Source organism: Dermacentor albipictus, chromosome 8 (genome assembly GCF_038994185.2).
Source record: "Dermacentor albipictus isolate Rhodes 1998 colony chromosome 8, USDA_Dalb.pri_finalv2, whole genome shotgun sequence".
Classification (NCBI taxonomy): domain Eukaryota; kingdom Metazoa; phylum Arthropoda; class Arachnida; order Ixodida; family Ixodidae; genus Dermacentor; species Dermacentor albipictus.
In genome coordinates this window covers 87,675,671-87,695,082 of record NC_091828.1, presented here as the reverse complement: position 1 = coordinate 87,695,082, position 19,412 = coordinate 87,675,671, and the positions used below count along the sequence as shown (strand labels likewise).

At 50.5% G+C, this 19,412-nt stretch overlaps 1 protein-coding gene across 1 annotated transcript in view; it reads left to right on the top strand.

Moving 5' to 3' along the window:
* LOC139048833 (fatty acid synthase-like) overlaps window positions 1-19,412 on the top strand; it is a 57,759-nt gene that overhangs the window by 21,224 nt on the left and 17,123 nt on the right. The window contains exons 9-16 of the mRNA XM_070523685.1: window positions 1,096-1,350; window positions 7,722-7,895; window positions 9,495-11,069; window positions 13,392-13,721; window positions 14,568-14,687; window positions 15,271-15,626; window positions 17,336-17,689; window positions 18,588-18,831. Coding sequence (XP_070379786.1) covers window positions 1,096-1,350; window positions 7,722-7,895; window positions 9,495-11,069; window positions 13,392-13,721; window positions 14,568-14,687; window positions 15,271-15,626; window positions 17,336-17,689; window positions 18,588-18,831 — 3,408 coding nt within the window. The remainder of the gene's footprint in view (window positions 1-1,095; window positions 1,351-7,721; window positions 7,896-9,494; window positions 11,070-13,391; window positions 13,722-14,567; window positions 14,688-15,270; window positions 15,627-17,335; window positions 17,690-18,587; window positions 18,832-19,412) is intronic.

Genomic DNA, 19,412 nt, shown 5'->3' with positions numbered 1-19,412 from the left:
TAGAGTTCTGCGGCATTTTTTTCTTTAAATGATAAAAATAGTAATAGCTTGGTAAATAGATTAGATTAGATAACGGGGTTTTACGTGCCAAAACCACTTTCTGATTATGAGGCACGCCGTAGTGGAGGACTCCGCAAATTTCGACCACCTGGGGTTCTTTAACGTGCACATAAATCTAAGTACACGGGTGTTTTCGCATTTCGCCCCATCGAAATGCGGCCGCCGTGGCCAGGATTCGATCCCGCGACCTCGTGCTCAGCAGCCTAACACCATAGCCACTGAGCAACCGCGGCGGGTTAATAGCTTGGTAATTAACATCACAAAGCCAGCGTATATTTTCAGTGTTCCTTTATACCTCGAAATTCTGACTTAAGCCCTGGAAGGTTAACGCAGAGCGCACAGTAGCGTTTTGGGGTATTCACGAGTGAGTTTTCAGTGGCGCGTAGCTCAGCAAATCTATTATTAGATAATTAACTACCGCACAAATTATTTTACTCAACAATCATTTCATTGTTTTATTGCACTCATGTACACATCATCGCCAAATATAGATGTCAACAAGTTGTTTAAACACTTTCACGTGGATGGCGTCCAGGTTTTTTGGTGTTACGCAACTTCAACGCTCCCAAAGTGGACCGTTTGAGATCGCGCCCACCTTTGATGTGCCGCATGGCTGCCACAATGGAAATCACCGCATTTAGCCCTATCTTCCCTGAAAGAGTAGTAGGGTGAAAAATTCTATGTGAATTTTGTTGACTGTCCCGGACGACTTCGTCAGCAGGACGACAGTAGGGAGCCAGAGAAAAGTTGTAAAAAAGACGCATCCGAGCGTGAAAGCGCACAATACGTACACTGCCGCCCGTTGTCAAAGGTAGCGCTCTAACGTGCACAGCTCCACTTTGCTGGCGCTGTGGAAGAAGTGCCTGATCAAGCTACGTCCGGGTAAGAAAAAGGGCCGATACCAACAACTACGGGTCATCTGCTGCAAAGCCTAGCATAGCGCACTTGCCAGAGAGGAGAAACTCGTGCATGTGTTCTCTTTAACTGTGGACGACACCTTACAAAAGGGGTAGTTCATGTGTATTGTTTTCACAGGTTCCGTGAAGTTCCTGGTGAACATCATGCGCGCCACTGGCGTGTTCGAGGTGTGCGAGGCCGGCACAGTGGCCGCGAGTGGCCACATCCGCATGGCCGAAGAAGGCGAGAAGCTTTTGAACAGGGAGCCCCCGGGGACGCCAACTGAGACCGTGGCCTACGATCTGGACGCCGAGGACATTTACAAGGAGCTCAGGCTTCGGGGCTACGAGTACTACGGAGGCTTCCGGGGCATCATCAAGGCCGACCTCAACAGTGAGACTTTCCTCACCACCCCCCCACCCCCCCGCCGCAATCCGCCTCTCGTTATCGCGTGCTCCGTTCTATAGACAGCACGGGACTCAAGCATACGCCATGGATGATGTAATCATGAGAGTGTAGGGTAGGCTGAGGCCCAAACGCTGAAACCTTCCTTTATTGAAGCCTTCATTGCGGTTAGGCCATCTTACGTCAATTCTGAACGTTTCCTCTTAGAGATGTCCTTAGTAGGGGCTTCCTTGGCGCTCCCTTACCGTAAGGTAACCCCGAAGCTACCTTCATGCTTCGTTCGTCGTTTATTTTTTTTTTATTTTTTTTTTGCACTAAGCGATCTTCTTGGCAGTGTCTTTCCTCGCGGATGCCACTGAACGAGAGCTTCTTTGCAATGCTTGCCCACGTGACGTTAGTCTGCTCACGCGCAATTACTTTCCTGTGGCCAGCTGGCCAGTCACCGAGAAGTAAATGGCGGCTGCGAGTTTGAGCAGACGGTTTAGCGCGCTCAATGCAAAGTGCAAAGTACAAGCACACTATCTGTGGCATCTGTCATCTTTGGTATATGCGGCCTCCCAGATACCGCAGTGCGCGCGTTGCTTGCAGCATACGCCGCCGAATCTTGAGACCATGTTGAGCTGACGCAGCCTCTCTTGTTAAGCCTACAGCAACTAAAAATTGAGAACAGACCTGAGGAACAGCGCCCAACTGTCACCATTGCCATGCTGTCGAAGCATCAAGAGAGAAATCTCAAGCAAATGCCACTATCAGTTGAGAACGAAACGGCGAAAGAGCGCAGCACTGCTGCTTAGTACATCCGAAGCAGCCGGCATCCACCGGGAGGTGTCCACGTTGCCCTCTGCAAGGTATCTTTGCTTACTTTAGCGTCGAACGTTAGTCAGCAAAAAGCGTATGCGTAGAAAAGGTATGTGATGAAATAACTTTTTTGCTGAATAAAGGCGTTTGGCGACGCTTATGACGAGTACCCTTGAACCGTGGCGCATGGAATTTGTTCTTTACATAGCGAGAAGGTTCCTTTCGAGAGGGCGGGTGAAGGGAGCTTTCAGAATGCACCTGCTCCCTCCGTGCATTCTTCGCGCTAAGAAAGCATGAAAGGCTCTTCCAATAAGTTGAAGAAGAGGCCCAAGGAAAGGCACGTTTCAGAATCTGTTTCTAAGGTAGGCTGGGGTAAAAGTGAACAGCTTCGAAGCAACGTGCTTCATGCTTCGAAATATCGTCACTGGCACATGAGGCCATTTTGCTCGTTTTTTCTCACATTGGCGTCAAAAGTGTATTCTGAATAGGGTGGCCCATTTCAGCCTCGTACTGGGACGTATGTACGTGTTGTTGTTTTTCTTTTTGGAAACGTAGAGTAAGCCTACGGGTGGTTGGCGTCTTGCCTTTCCACTCTGGTCATGCCGTGGTTGCAACGACGTGACCTATGTCGAGTCTAGGTTGCTATACTACTGTAAACAGAAAAGATAAGGACGAACGGTGCTGACCACTATAACAGAAAGCATCGCCGACGATGACAAGAAAAGTGCTCGTGGATAGATTTCTCGCATGATAGCGCGGCCCCCACAGGGTGTAATTGCACCTATTGTATATTCTGCACAATTCTTTATTCGTTCCTCTGTATTTCTTTTGCCCCTCCTGCTTGAGCCTTTGTGCTTGCAGTATTGAATACATAAAATTTAGAGGGTCTGTTGATCTGATTTCCCATTTGTTCACCCAATAGCAATTAATGCATCCTTATGTTCAGTTTAATACGAGGTTTGATCTGATAATACACATGTTGGTAATTTGTGCTTCTTCGTATCAGCGTGTTTTCTTTTTTAGTCGGGGTACATCTTGCCCCAGTTATTGCGAGCCATACGTAGGAGCAAGAACAATGAAGGTATACACCAACTAGCCCGATTTATCGCTCTATCCGAATATGCCGGGCTTCGTGCCCTTCCCGTCAAGTGTGTGGACGTTTTCCGCACTTCTCAGTGTTATCGCCCCACAGACCTTTAGCTCCGTGTCCCCCACCCCACTCCTTCACTTTGCTAAGCCGATGGATATTCCTCCGCTCACGTAGCTATTAAGATAACGTTCGACGTGTTCTTTCTGAGTTGTCTCTACAACTGTTCCCTAAACAAATATGGCCAAAACATCCTTACGGGGTTATTATCGTGGTGCAAATCGTTATACAACGGCTCCTTATTTGCGCGTCTGTGAGCTAGAGGTTCTTGCTTCTCTTCCGTTAGGTTAGACTAGCGCTGTCCATCCCTTGGCTCTTCTGTCGCACGCCGTAGGGACAACGCATCCCTCCTTTTATCGAGGCGTGTTGGGAATCCGAGTGCAGGAGCAGCTGTGAAGAGTAGCGACCGGCACCTGGCGTCTGCTCGTTTCACCATTAAGCGCGTGCCAACCGCGCCAGCTGTGCCCCAGGTGCGAGTTATCTGCGCTTCTAGCGCGTGAAGGGGGCGGAGCTTCTGACTCCGTTGCGGGTGCCCAGAGGAACCAGGGACTCCCCAAATTATCGTATAATCATGTTGACTTACCTTAAGTGAACCTTTGCTACGTAGGTTATACACACTGGCCATATTTTCAAACTCCCAAGTTAGCTTGTTATTTCACACTCCTTACAAAACTAAGAAATTTATTTTCATATTAAATTTCGTTAAACTACAGCATATTTCTTCATCATTTTGATTTTATGCACGTTATAAGGTGTAGTTTGAAATTTGAGCATTGTGTTGCCTAATTTATGAGCGAAAAATGCTTTTTAAGGTGAACCGGAAGATATCTTCCGACTTAATGCTTCGCTATAAAAGTTTTCATAAGGATATACTATACGCTCACTGGTACTCCTGTGCCACTTAGCCGACAACAAGTCCGCTTGTGAGACCACAGATCCAAGTGATATGGTGGGCCTCTACCATCTGATGACCTCGGATATTCATATGGTAGACACCAGCTATCGCTTGGACTTGGTGTCTACCGCGTGCCCACGACGTTTGATGTTCCAAGTGCTCCGCTTATGCGTCTTCGGCTGATGCTCATCGTCAGCTTTCGCACACGACATAGAACAAAGGCGGCACATGAATACTCACCCAAGGGTGAACCATCTGAAGCATCTGACGACATCTGACGAACCATCTGACGACAATTTGATGATCCGTGGACAATGCATTTCATGAGTCGTCGTAGCCGTATCTGCAAAAAACGTGCCTCCAGGCTTACTTTTACGTTCAGTTCCACGTTACGCCGAGTGGGTAAACCGTGCGATAAAGAAAAAGAGCGCTATTGGCATGCAAAGCTTCACAGGACACACTGCACCTGAGAAAACTCTCAGTATTTTCGCCGCCTTGGCATGCGGTGGAGTATTCGTGTTTCCAGCCTGCACTCGTGAAGTGTTGTTGTACAACTACGATATCATAGGCCGCAGGCACACACTGCTCGAAAATTCAACTTCTCCGGCGGAATCCAGGTCGCGCAAACTTTAGACGCCCATCCATTTCGTGCGCCACGATGCAGCCTATGAACGCAGTAAAAATGTGGTGCAGGAGGGCAATGCGCTCCTCCCCAAGGTGCTTAGCAAAGCGAATAGCTTTACTCGTCTCTTTCGCCCATTATTGTGGTGGTCGTCGGCATAGAGTTTCCTACAAGAATTACTAGAGGGAACTCTGGCGCTAGTGTCTACGGGAGCTGCAATGGGAGCGGTTGTCCCAGCATGGGAATTATGGGAAGTACATGGTTTTGCCCAAACTTCGTCCTTTTGGCTTCAAACGGCATTGTGACTTTGTTAACTCGTCATTTTCAACAGTATATTGCGGAATAAATAATTAAATAAACATCATTAAAATTGCCCGACGGCAGGATTCGAACACAAGGACTCTAGCACAGAAGCCTGTTACTGAAACCATTAAGCCACAAACGCATCGACAAGCGAATGAAACGCCCTTAGGAATTTATCGCGGGCATGCCAGTGCGTTGAGACGCTTGGCGCGTTTCGATTTGGCCATCTGGACAAGCTCAATTGTTGCAATTAATAGCAATTGTAGGCGTTCCCGGCGTCTTCTGCACTTCGAAGAATATAGATTGCGCAGAAATATACGACAATAATATTTATATAGCGTAATATACAAAGCCACAAGAACGTCTGAATCCATAAGCACGAAGATCAGACAAATCCATGTACTTCCCATCATTCCCATGGTAGGACAACGACTGCAGCGCCAGAGTTCCCTCTAGTAATTTTGTAGGAAACTCTATGGCCGTCGGTGCTTGGATTTTAAAGCGTTGGAACAAAGGCAACAATTCAACGGGCTCGCGCTCTCGCGCAAGCAAGTGGCGGAGCGCCATTCGTCACCGCAACGCCAGCTCTTTCAGAGCAGTTTGAGACGCACATCTTGTCACTAAAGCCGCTGTTGTCACGCGAACGCTTCGGCGCATATGAAGGCTTGGATGGGGGGGGGGAGCGTTCGGGGAATTCTTTATTCTTTATTCTTTATTCAGACATATCCCCGCTTAGCCCGAAAGCGTTACAGCAGGGGGGTTACAAGCATGAAAAGAAAAATTGGAGGACGCTTAAGCTTCGCCTTCAAGAGTGGAACGCGACAGCGTTCCCGTCGACCCGCCAAGGGGTGTAAGACAGTGGGCTACGGCGCAGCGACTACGCGCCCCGCATCGGACGCGGTAGGCGTCGAGCAGCGCCGCGTTCGGCGCGGCAACGAAATGTGCGCCTGAGCAAGAGACGCACGCCTGAGCCTTAGAAACAGCTCGTTTCTAAGGCAACACCGCATTCACTAGAGACGCTTTTGTACCGCTTTGAAGCATCGAACTCGTGGCTGAGTGCAATAAAGAAAAAAAAACACTCGTGGCTGAGTGGTAGAGTCTCCGTCTCACACTCCGGAGACCCTGTTTCGATTCCCACCCAGCCCATGTTGCAAGTTGTTTTTTATTCATGAAGTGCCTGCTAGGATTTATCGCTCACGGCCAACGCCGACGACGCCGACGCCGACACCGACGCCGACGACACCGGCTTTTCTGCGACACGAGCTCCTTAACGCTGTCGCGTTAATACATCTTGATTCTCACTGCACACCTGTTCACATGACCGTCCATTCCACTGAGCGATAGTTTTTACAAAAAAAGGAGTTGGAATACAGGCCCGTCCTAGCCCGGTATTCTCTAATTTTGCACTGGTGGTCAGCGCGTGCCGATATACAGTTTGGCGGTTTTAAGTACATTTCCCTATCAATTCCAGTTTTGTTATGATAGATTTCATACAGAAGCTTTAGCCGCAGCCTCTTTCGGCGAGACGACAGGGACTCCCGGTTGAGCTCTGTTTTCATTGCTGTGCAACTGTGCCTCCTCCCGTACCGACTCAAGACGAACCTGGCTGCTCTGTTTTGTATTTTTTCTAGTTTATTTATCAGACATATGTGTGACGGGTCCCATAGGGTACAAGCATATTCGGGGACTACAGTGCTAAAACCCCTTAAACATCGTGAAGTAGCGACACTCTCCTCTTCCGCCTTCGCTCCTCCTCGTTTCTCCTCTCTTTCACGCTCCCTCCTCGACCGTGGCGCCACCTACACCGCTCGAACGTAGCAGCGGCGCCAACATGCGCTCCTCGCTACTCCACAGACGCTTCTCGAGCGAAAATGGCGCTGAAGCACGGCGCGAGGGCCCACGTGATGCTATTAGGCCAATAGCGACGCGGCGTCGGCCTCGGCCAGGGCGCGCGAGGAGGAGGCGGCCCTCCTCAAAGCGTTGCGCTACAATACGAAGTTTAAGGTACTTTAAACATCGCTCTTCTCCCGCCGCCCTCTCCCCCCGTTACGGCTGCGGGAAAGGGCTCCCACGGCGGGAGAGCAGGATGGCAATCGCCTTCCACGCCGGCGCTCGGTCCGCTCCAGACGACACACGTATGGGGAATAGGCTTACTCGTGCTGCCACCAAAGCTATTATAACGCTTCAGATGTACCGGTTAATAGGGAGTTTAAGTTTAGGGGACGCAAGCGGCTTGCGTACGCTAGAACTACGGGAGACGGCACTGCGCTTGCGCAGACGGTTCTGCGCATGCGCAGTACCGTCGCCCCTAGTTCTTGCGTACGCAAGCCGCTTGCGTCCCCTAAACTTAAACTCTCTAATGGCTCTGCTCTCTATGTACGGAACCCCGCAACGAAAAGACAAACGCTACCTGAAGATCCTCACTGCAATAAAACGAAATGTACGCGTTCAAGCACATCATTACCTTAATCAAGCGAAAAATTTTCCCGGAACGTTCGACTGTTCGCTTACATTGACAACCGTTTTCGATGGTGTCTGCACAATGTTCGTGAGCCGTAGCTCCGCTTTGAGCATTCCCGTCACGACTCTTGCAGAGCCGTACGGCACGCTCAAGTGGGAGGACAACTGGGTCACCTTCACCGATGCCATGCTTCAGTTCTGCATCTTGGGCAACCCACTGCGAACCTTCAGACTGCCCGTCAGGATACAGTCGTGCCGCATCGACCCCAAAGTCCACGCTAAGGTCGTCGAAAAGGTCGGCGATGCGGGTAAGTCACGCAATGTCTCCCTGTTTATTCCGTGATATTTGTGAGACCACAAAAAAGCACATTATACACGGCGTGAATGTTGCGATACCGCTTTCTTCTTCACGTGAGAATTTGAAATGGTGTTGACCGGGGTTAGTCGGTTATCGCCTACCGAATGTTTTGATAGTAGTCTCCCTTATTTTTTTTCTTAGTCATTCTGTTCTAGGGCTTCCTTGCGCGCAAGAAAAGCTTTAAACAGAGGAAGGAATTAAGCCCAAAGACGAAACGTTCTTTTTGTTTCCTTTCCTTTCACGAAGTAGACCAGGCCTTCTGCACTTGCTCTCTGTTCCTGACAATCAAAGAGCTCAACTTCCTAGACAGGCGTGGCTGTACGTAATGATTGCGTAGAAGGGCGTTCAGTGGCGTAGCTAGGTCATCTGGCACCCGGGGCCCTTAGCTCTTCTGTCACCCCCCCCCCCCCTCCCCTCCCGGGTGTAGTCGAGGAAGGCGGGGATATCGACAATTTTCGGGTGTCTTCAGACGTATATGACACCCCCCCCCCCCTGCTGACCCCGTGCACCCGGGGCCCACGGCCCCCCGGCCCCCCCTGTTGCTACGCCACTGAGTGCGTTGCCATGACTACTGTTACGCATGCGCCGTTCGACCTGTACTCGACAACGCCTCACAGAAATGAAGTCGATTGTAGGACCCATGCCCTGCCTTCCATTTGTTGTTCGCCATCCCCTCAGTTTCCCTATTTCCTATTCTCTGATCATTCCCCTCGCTCAGAACCGATACGAACACTTTTAAATCTGGGTAGACTGCACGCGAAGTGAGGAACTGTCGCGAGAAGTCTGAACCAAAAAAAAGTGAGAAGAGAAGGCGTTATCACACGAGCCGTATTCTTTTTTCTCGTAGTTTTCCTTGTGGAACGCAGGAAGTTTTCAAAACAACCGGCTGCACAACCTAGACTCCTCTCTACGCATTTGTATTTCAGCTGGCCTCTGCCGTCGCGAAGCTACCCTGCTTTGTCGAATATGGCTAGGGGTGGCCTTCACTAAGTCCTTTGCATTCCGAATCGGATGGGCCGACGACGCCTCGTGTGATGACTCTGGTAGCGAGGAGACTCTTCAACGCCTTCTCTGTGACTTTCCTCGCTACAATTTACAGAGACGATCGCTCGAACTCGCGACAGAGCGATTCGGCCAAAGACCTCTTACACAGGAACTTATTTTATAATGCCGAAATCACAAACCATCGCAGCGGAGGGCGACGAGGGCACCATTGCACTTTTTAAGGACAATAGAATTGGACGAGCGCCTGAGCAGATGTTTATAGTGCCGCAAGCGCTACTGTGCTATGTGATGACGGTATACGGTGACAGTATTTGACTGTGATTGTATGTCTATGCTCCTTTCTCCATTTATGTCTACTTTGCTATCACTTTACCTCCCCCTCCCCTCTTTCCCCAGCGTAGGGTAGCAAACCGTATCTACCCATCTGGTTAACCTCCCTGCCTTTCCCCTTTCTTTTGTCTCTCTCTCTGTCTCGTCTCGTATGTACTCTGAGGCCTGTGCACTTATACATTTTCATTTCTCCTTTCGCTATCCTTCCACACAGGCATCGACGTCGTCTACAACCCGTACCTCAACACGTGCCGCGCCAGCGGCGTCGTCATCCGGGGCCTCAAGGCCAGCATCGGCCCACGGCGGGCTGTGCAGCAGACGCCTTTCCTCGAAGAATACCAGTTCGTGCCGTACGCAGACGACGGTTCTGCTCGCAACGAGCGTGAGTCCCGTATCCGCGAGTACGTCGAGGTGTGCTGCGGCGTCGCGCGCCGGGTCCTCGAGTCCTGCGGCATGAACAGGACGCAAGTCTCGGACGTCATGAACGGCTTCCGCGAGGCTCCCGAACAGGTGCTCAAGCGCTACCTCGAGAACCCGGGCGAGAACCACGGCCTCCTCAAGGTCCTGGCTGCCATCCAGAAACAGGCCAACGGCTCCGCCGCGTCTCTGGTTGCCACCGTCCAGTCGACCCTGGAGGCACACAAGGAGGACCTGCAACGGGACTTCCTCAACACGGTCCTCCTCGAAGAGGACCCGCTGCGGTACCTCTTGGACGTCGTGGTCGAGAACACGAGCACCAAAAAGATCCGCGTTCTGGAGTTGGCAGGCAAAGACAGCACGTTGCTGGCGCCATGGGTGACCGACCTACTTCGCCTGGCGAACATCCTGCTGAAGATTGAGTACACCGTGGCCCACCCGGCTCCGGACGCGATCGCGACTGAGCAGCTTTCGGAAGGAGCGAGAACGGTCAAGTGGGACCCCACCTCGGTCTCCACGGGTGGCCTTCCCGAAGCAGACCTTATTGTCACGCGTGGCGAGACTGGCAAGAGCCTCGACTCTCTGGCCGAGGATCTCTTCTCCCAATGCAAGGATAACTGCTTCGTCCTGCTCGACCAGCGCACGGCCCTCACTCCTGCCGAGACGTTCTTGTCGACAATCGGCAAGGTACCGCTCCGGGTCCAAGCAGTCGAGACCGTGGAGGCCGCCTTCCGCGCCCGCGGATTCCACGTGGTCGGCCTCAAGTCCAACAATGTGTCCACGCTGTTCCTGCTCAGGAAGGCCTCCATCGTCGACGCGGCGAAACAGGAAGTGATTAAGGTCACAAACAACGGCTACGACTGGGTTGAGCCTCTCAAGACTAAGGCAGCCGAATACGAGAGCGGGCCTGCAGGACATAATGTCTGGCTGCTCGCCGAGGACGTGGCCATCAGCGGTGTCGTGGGACTGACCAACTGCCTCCGGCAGGAAACCGGAAGCCACGTCAGGTGCATATTCAACGCCAGCGTCAAGGGACCGAACAAGGTCGCCGACTTCAGTCCAAGCAACCCGGCATACAAGGACATACTGGAGAAGGACCTGGTCATGAACGTGTACCGCGATGGGCAGTGGGGATCGTACAGGCACCGGGTCGCGCAGTCTGACGGAGCGCCGAAGACCAACACGCCGTACGCCTTCCTGAACGTGCAAACTCGAGGCGATCTGTCAAGCCTGCAATGGTACGAGTCGCCGCTACGATACTCGTCACCGTCTAGCAGTACGCACGGTGTCCTGTGTAGCGTATACTACTCCCCACTCAACTTCAGAGACATCATGCTGGCCACCGGAAAGCTTCCACCGGATGCTTTGCCTGGTAAGTAGTTTTTAAAAATAAATCCCTTCCGCTGCACTTCTTCGTGTTCCCATTGAACCGCGTGTAAATTTGTACCGAGACCAATAGGTTGTCGCCTACAGCTGCCAACCATCATCGTACAGGTGTCTCGCACTGCAAGGGTTGTGAGGCCCGCAGTAATATCGCTGTAAGGGCTTCATAGCTCGGATGTGCCTGGTCAATTATACTTTCTTTGAGTGCCACTTTGTCCACAAACGATGCTTAATTCACCTAGTGAATTAGTTGTGACTAGCTCCCAAGCAAGTGAAAGGTAAAGAAACAACCAAGAAAGAAAGCTGCTTGGCGTAGCCTTGGCAATGAGTAATTCGTGCTCGACTGTAGCCACACGGCTCACAAGTGCAGATTACAGCTTTTGGAGTTCTCCAGAGCCGCGCGCACAGGTTTCAGGAAAAATGTATTCGCTTAATGGCTCCTGCATTCCAAAAAAAGGAACTTCTACGAGAGTGCACATAGCGTTGACTATTACATATGTGCTTGCATGGCGTGCGATACATGCTTTAATTCATCCTGAACCAGCACATGGTCAAAAAGAGTCAAGAAGCTAATGCCTATTGACCAGATCGCAAGCTAAAAGAAAAGCTGGCAGGTCCTCGCGGTGCGCTTCAGCGACCTTAGTGGCGCCTGGCATGTAAATAGGAGAACAGTAATTTAATGGTAGGAAGTTTTGAGTTTCTATTATTGTCCGTCGAGGGGCGCCACTGAGACAACGTGCTCACGTGACTTGCCGCGCAATCCAGCGCCGCTGTTGCGCAGTCATAGAGCCACCAACAAACTGCACTCTAATAATGATTTCTCGCGCTACACTTCAAAATGTAATGCCAGTTGCCTCACGGCGTCCTATCATGCAACGGTCTGCATCGGTATGACTTTCACCCAGATAAACCCAGCCGGCTCTCCAAACCACCCAGTAAAGGTTGTGAACTCGCTCCAAGCATTTGCTAACGTGATCGTCGTCTTAATATTGTTATCGCACATCCCCATTTTCTTCTTTCTTCCAATAGTTCAAGGGATATCTTCTTCAACTGCTTAATCAATCAATCGGAACCACCTCCAATCAGTGCAGCGAGATTGAGAGCGTTTCGCTCTTTCGCGCGTCCACCCCACGCCCGCTCAACTCCTGCCGCTCCTCCCATCATGTGCCCCTCTACGTCGAGCCACTCTATTGATCCTCCTTCCCCGCTCCGCTGCTGCTCTCACTAGCCCCCCTCCGCCCAGTTGATCTGCTGGGGACAGATCTCCCTATATATATCGCCGAAAGCCGTCTTGACCTGCATAACGCTATCGCATTAAAAGTATTTTGAGGACATATATCAGCCCTGGTATCAGAATCGACCGACACAGGCATTTGCACTGACTCCGTCGGTAAATCTGTCGTAAAATGCGGCGATGCCTTGAATTTTCTAACACGTCCGGCATCCTGTGCACTACAGGGTGATCGTTTTTAACTTTTACATATTTTTTTAGAACGCCTGAGCAAATGGCATAATTATTGTCCTTGAGATAGATTATTCGAAGAGGCGGGTATTACTAGCACGAGAAGTTGAAACGCATATTCAAGTAATTAACAAAAATTCACTAATTATCTTCTCAATCCATTGCTTTTGGGCGTATATTGCAATTTGCGAATTGTAGCCGGTGAGTTTGCGAGGCGTATACACCTCGAATGAATTTCCAGATTGACACCAGTTGCGGCACCAGAAAATTGACATCCAGAAAATTGAATCGCGTGCCCAGTGGTGCGATCGAACCACGGTCCCCCAGCACAGCGGCCCGATATAGCCTAACCATAAGGCCCACAATCGCACGCATAATTCCATCGTGCCAAGGTCAACTACCTCCTTGAGGAGATCATTGCGTGTGTCACACTGGTGCACAAAAGCCCATGCGCGCGCGCGACAGTATCCTTAACGCCATGGGCGCAGGAACGAAATAGGCAAACTTATAACTTTCGATTAACCACTTCCCGAAAGCTCTGCGTCATACAGATTCTAAGATGTGCGTTGGATCTCCGCAATTCGCATCCAAAAAAAAGAAGATAAGAAATAACGCTACATGAACGAATATGCACAAACTGGACATTTGATCACGTTGTAATCGCCTGCATACTGACTAGGAAAATGTGCAAAGAAACATCTCGCTGGCCTTGACATTACTTCAATGAAGTCTCAAGCATCGAGCATTTTTATGATACTATTATGTAACGCTCGCGTACTTATCGCCCCGTCCTTCATTACTGGTGAATAAAGTGGTTAAAACTCGCCCGCCACCCTCCTTCGCAAACAGGCAACCTGGCTTCCTCGGACTGCGTCCTCGGCCTGGAGTTCTCCGGTCGCGACCCGAAGGGACGCCGAGTCATGGGTGCCGTGGCAGCCCAAGGCATGGCGACGGCAGTGGCCGCAGATCCGGGCTTCCTGTGGGAGGTGCCCGAGTCGTGGAGCCTCGAGGAGGCCTCCACAGTTCCGGTCGCCTACTCGACCGCCTACTACGCCCTCCTGGTGCGGGGCAACATGCGACCGGGAGAGTCCCTGCTCGTCCACTCCGGCAGCGGAGGCGTCGGACAAGCGGCCATCTCCATCGCCCTCACCATGGGTTGCACTGTCTTCACCACCGTCGGTAAGGTGTCGGGTGCAGCGAGCCTGAGATGCATGTTACTTCATTTCGCGTTATTGCCTTTAGAAGGTGCGTGTCTTTCTTTTTTTACGTAAAAAGCGGGTTTCCGTGGCTTGCGCCTCAGTCGCTTCTGCGGCCTAAGACAAAGCAACTAAAATGGAGACGGAAAGCAAGGGGAAGGCGGGAGATAGAAATTCAGGACGATGGGCAAAACGAGAACCAGGTGAAAGCAGGAGCCAAAGTTCTGACAAGTGGTTTTGTCTTCTTCAGGGCCTTGTCTTCTTCAAGGCCTTCTCGCCTTTAAGAAGACAAGCCCACTTGTCGAAACGGTGGCTCCTGCTTTCACCTTGTTCTCGTTTTGTTAAAATGAAAACGGGCAGCTAATAATAAAGTGAATCCTAATAGATTCATCGGTGTTCTTGTGCGTCAAGAAAAATGTATCTACTAAACTGAAAAAACTTGAAATAAGGCACATATTATGCCGTCTTTTCTTTCCGGAAATTCATAGCTGTTTTTTTATGTCTAAACCAAAACACACTAAAGTAAAGGTATGCTGCAGTGGTAAGGCACTCTCAGGGTGCGAGTTCTTCCGTCAAATATCTTTAATCTTATAATCAGTCTTCCCGTCTTCTTCGGATTTCTTCCCATTGGTCTCACAAACTCCTCGTTCCGGGGCTCTCTCATACGCGTGACTTCCTCCTTACAATACTCGCTGACGTTTCAACGCTGGCGACATTTCCTTCTTCCCGCTCTGGCTACACATCAAAAGCCGACAAATTGTAGACGTGCCTATCAGTATTTGCGGCATTTGCAAAGGTGTACTTTTTTTTTCATCGTCCGATTTCTCAGGTTCCAAGGAGAAGCGAGAGTTCCTCAAGCGCCGCTTCCCGCAGCTTCAGGACCGCAACTTCGCAAACTCACGCGATCTCTCGTTCGAGGCTCACATCCTGCTGGAGACGAGTAGCCGAGGTGAGCGTGGTCACCCGTTGCAAAAGTGAAAGAAGCAGAGCATGAAATGGAGATGAGTTTGCGTATACTCTGTTAAAAGACTCTGGTAAATGCCAAGTATACCGTAATCATCGTGCCATCGCTTTTGGCCACACGTCGTCTAAGAATGATGACGCCCGAAAGCTATCATTTAGGCTGATGCCAAAACCCACTGCAGGTCTTAGCAAGACTTAATGTGTGCTTCATATTAAACAGTTAGTCCGAACAGGTTGTCAGCTATGTTGATAGTGCCTGGCTGGGAAAAGAAACGCCAAAAGTTCGTTGAAGGCATCTATGCGTGAGCTCCTTCAAAAACGTTTTACTTTTCGTGTTGCGTGAAAGACCTGAAAAGCCTGAAATCTTCAAGATGTAGATGTCCCATAGCCCTAAACAGATCAATGTTTCGATGCTCTAGAGGGCCCAAGCAGACTTTAGGGTCAAAATTAGTGGCCGACTATAATGCGATACTTATACGATTCTAAGCTATCAAAGTCATGGTTCTGTGGTTGAAGCAAGAAGAGGACTCAGTCGTAATGTCTCGCCGTCTTCTCTATTCAAACACCAGGCGTTGACCTCGTGCTCAACTCGCTGGCAGAAGAGAAGCTCCAGGCCAGCGTGCGCTGCCTGGCAACTCACGGCCGATTCCTGGAGATCGGCAAGTTCGACCTGTCCAAGAACTCGCCGCTGGGGATGTCGGTGTTCCTCAAGAATGTCACCTTCCACGGCATCCTGCTGGACGCGCTGTTCGGCGACGATCCATTCGTCGCCGCCGACAAGCGCCGCGTCGTCGAGCTTGTCCGTGAGGGCATTGCTTCGGGCGCGGTCCGACCGCTGGATGCCATCAAGTTTGAGCGGGACCAGGCCGAGGAGGCGTTCCGGTTCATGGCTTCCGGAAAGCACATGGGCAAAGTGGTGCTCCAGGTGCGCTTGGCCTTTGTCTTCATTCTTTTGTCTTTCAAGGCAGGGCATTCGATAGAAAGCTTACCTGTGCACTCTTCAAAGAGTACAACACAGTATAGCGTTACGACGGAAACTGAAACTATATACGAGTATATTGCCTCCTTTAACAGGAATATAAGTGTAGTTAAGCTGTGTTGTCTGATCCAGGTTATACAGTAAAAGCTCGTTAATTCGAATCGCAAGGGGAAGCCGATTCAGTTCGAATTAACGAAAGTTCGAACTAACGAAAGTGAAGGAGGGCAACAGTACACTGCGATTTGGAAGCAGTAGGGCATGTCAGAAATTTGGCGTGTCAGAAAGTGATGGCGTGTGCCGCGGGCACACGCCATCTTCAAGTCGAAGCTCTGGACCGACTGTGCCACACCACCGATGTCCACCGAAACGAACGTTAGCCGAGGCTTAACACCATCCCAATGAATCGCGACGGCGGATACCTCCTAAGCTGAAAACAGAGGTGCACAACCGATGAAGACTGCCGAGACAAAGACGCTGAACATGTGAAGGTGGCGAAGGCCCTGATTCGTTGGTTCTTGATTGCAAGCGCAGCTGCGACGTTCTTGATTCGCTGTGTTTTGGAGCTTGCCGTGCCATCGCCGCACAACATTAGCAGCTGTAGAAGATTTGCAAAGCCTCCGAGATTCGCAACGGGCAAGAAGTCTCCGAGGTTACGTAGAACGGAGAGGCGGCAGCCGCCGCTGCCTTCTGGCTGACCCCGCGTCGGTTAGATTTTTGTCCGATTTTGCCTTCTCTCGCAGTTCTCTCCGTTTCGGAGGCAATACAGCCTTGTGTGTAGGCAGTAGGCGCGTTTCTCTGGCCGTGTGCCAGGCGAGCGTAGTTCGAATTATCCGTGAGGGAACCTTCTCGCGTTCGAATTAACGGACTTTTGTATACATAGACTTCTATGGAGCTTGGCCGGACCAAATCGTACAGTTCGAATTACCCATAAATTCGAATTATTGAAGTTCGAATTAACGAGCTTTCACTGTATATATATAAAGAGAGGAAAGGCATGGAGGTTAACCATCTGCGAGTGTCCGGTTTGCTACCCAGCACTAGGGTGGGACAAGTAGGGGCTGTATAGAGGACAAAGAGAAAGAGAAAGGAAAAATAAAGCAGAGCGGGACGGGTGTTTCAGACATAAGTGTTGAACGTTTGTACAAGAGAACAGCGCTTATTTACTTAGCTAGAATTTCGTTGCACATCATTTAACTTTGCCGCTAAGTTGGAAAATCATCTTTCATTCTTCAAGACAGCTGCATTCCGCTGGCAGTGTTCATTTCATCTTTCGAATGATTTGAAGACGCTGCATATTGCTTTGCTGCTCCGAGAGCGGCTGTCCGAAACCAATATATGCAGCAGTTTTTGTTCAACTAAATTTTATACTTGTGAGAAACTTTATCTCGCAACGAAAGAAAAGCCAAGGGGGCACAGTTTGTGCACATGTGTTAACGCACCAAGTAGCCCGGCATAGCTTTACAGCGTTTTTGGTTTCTCGGAATAGATATCGAGGGGGGGAAGGGGGGGGGGGGAGTGAGGGGTAATCAGCTTATTTTTTGTCCAAGCGGTCACCGTTCCAAACGCAGAACCCGGCATGGCGCCAAGTTTGAACATCCAATTCAAAAAAGCTGCCGATCGCTAATAATGTCATTCTTGCCGTTTGACGTGCACAGATCAGGCCGGAAGAGACCTCGCGGAAGACGGCGCCCGCCTCTCCACTCACGGTGGAGGCTGTGGCCCGCACCTGCTTCTACGAGCACAAGTCGTACGTTATCGCCGGCGGTCTCGGGGGCTTCGGCCTGGAGCTCGCCGACTGGATGGTGCACCGCGGATGCCGCAAGCTGGTGCTCAGCGCGCGGTCCGGCGTCCGCACGGGGTACCAGAGGCTGTGCCTCCACCGGTGGCAGCACGCGGGCTGCAAGGTGGTTGTGAGCAAAGCCGACGCCTCGACCGAGAAGGGCGCCCGACAGATCATCGAGGACGCCAAGGCACTGGGACCAGTCGGTGGCATCTTCAACCTGGCAGTGGTGGGTGGCCAAAAGCTGATATTTTTTTTACTCTTCTTTGGAACTAGCATGTGGAAACTCCTTTCGAGCTGTTTGCCTGGCTGGTAAGCTGAAATCTGGGCAAGTTGGTTGCACTTACCTCGAGGGTTAGACGTATGCCTCCCTCATGTTCAATGTTCAATTTGTCAGCGTTAGCAACGTCCCGTCTATCAGACGTATGACGCATCCCAAAATTGGACACTACGAAAATAAGAACCTGTTGGAATCTTGTTGGTATGTCTTGCTGGTACAGCCGGTCGTAACAGACGCAATGATTTCTACGCGTGTGTTTCCCACCTTGGCCAGTCGCAGTCTTTTGTTTTTTAAAGCTTCCTGCTTCAATTGCTTTGCGAACGTAGCCTGAGTGTGGGCTGTAGTGTTCACACGCGCAAATACTCGTTGCATATTGCCTTAGGAACTCCGTTAAGTGTGAAAAGAAAAAAATGCAGGTCGCGATGTGGATAATCAGTGCTAAATATCAAAAGGGTGACTACCTGTCGGCCGCTGATCCTGCCGTAAGTAACGCCACTTGAATGGAAGGGTCACGGCTCAATTAGCGGTGCCCAACGCGCGTTACTTGCTTCGAGAGATGTTGTCACTTCTTGCTCTTAATTGGCGTGTGTCAGTCGCAGCTTTCCCTGTAGACTGTGGAGCTAGGCACGAGATAGTGCAATGGGTAAGCTGGGTTCACGTCCCTGCTTCTCTTGCCACTGAAAACAAATTCAGTTTGGTTCACATGGGTTGTTCAATTAGAAGGAGCACATGTTCATGCAAATAAGAAGCGTGGCATTGCGATCCGATGCTCTTGCGACCGACTGCCGTGCAGCTTCAAAGCGTCTGCGGTTAGCGCCTCCGCGAATGCTCCCTTCTCGGCCCGCAGGTTCTACGCGACGCACTGCTTGAGAACCAGACGCCAGACACCTACGAGATCGTGTGCAAGCCCAAGGTTGACGGCACGCAACATCTGGACGAACTGTCGCGAAAAACGTGCCCGCAGCTCGACCACTTCGTCGTCTTCTCGTCCGTGTCCTGCGGCCGAGGCAACGCCGGACAGACCAACTATGGCTACGCCAACTCCGTCATGGAGCGGATCTGCGAGAGACGGGTTTCTGAAGGACTTCCCGGTGAGCATGTTGTATTCAGTGAACGTACTCAATGGTTTGCATTATCGTTATGTGACAGCGCAAATTTAGCGCTAATGGTGGTCGGAAATTCGTGTTGCATGAAGAGGTCATCACATCAAATTCGGTCACACAACTTTTTAGGTTGGTTCATTGTTGTTGTTGTTGTTGTTGTTGTTGTTGTTGTTGTTGTTGTTGTTGTTGTTGTTGTTGTTGTTGTTGTTGTTGTTGTTGTTGTTGTTGTTTGTCGTGGTTAATGGCCCATTAACAAGGTCTGTCTCGGACGTTCAACTTATGTCTCTGTCCTCGAACTTGCGAGCACTGCAACCAGAACCTCGAGTGTAGAAAGAAAAGAACGAACTGGAAAACTGAAGGTGCGCCATGAAACAAATAAGGATGCAAGCGCGAATAAGTAATCGTCTAAACTGTAAACAGAATGCTAGCCAAAAATATAGTTCAAAAATTCAAAACAACCAAATGTATTGTTGCGACTTTGGTGATGTACCAGTTCGACTTAAATAGCTTTAAGAAGTCAAAATTGGGTGTCTATAACGTAGAACCATTCCAATATTTTTTTTTTTTAT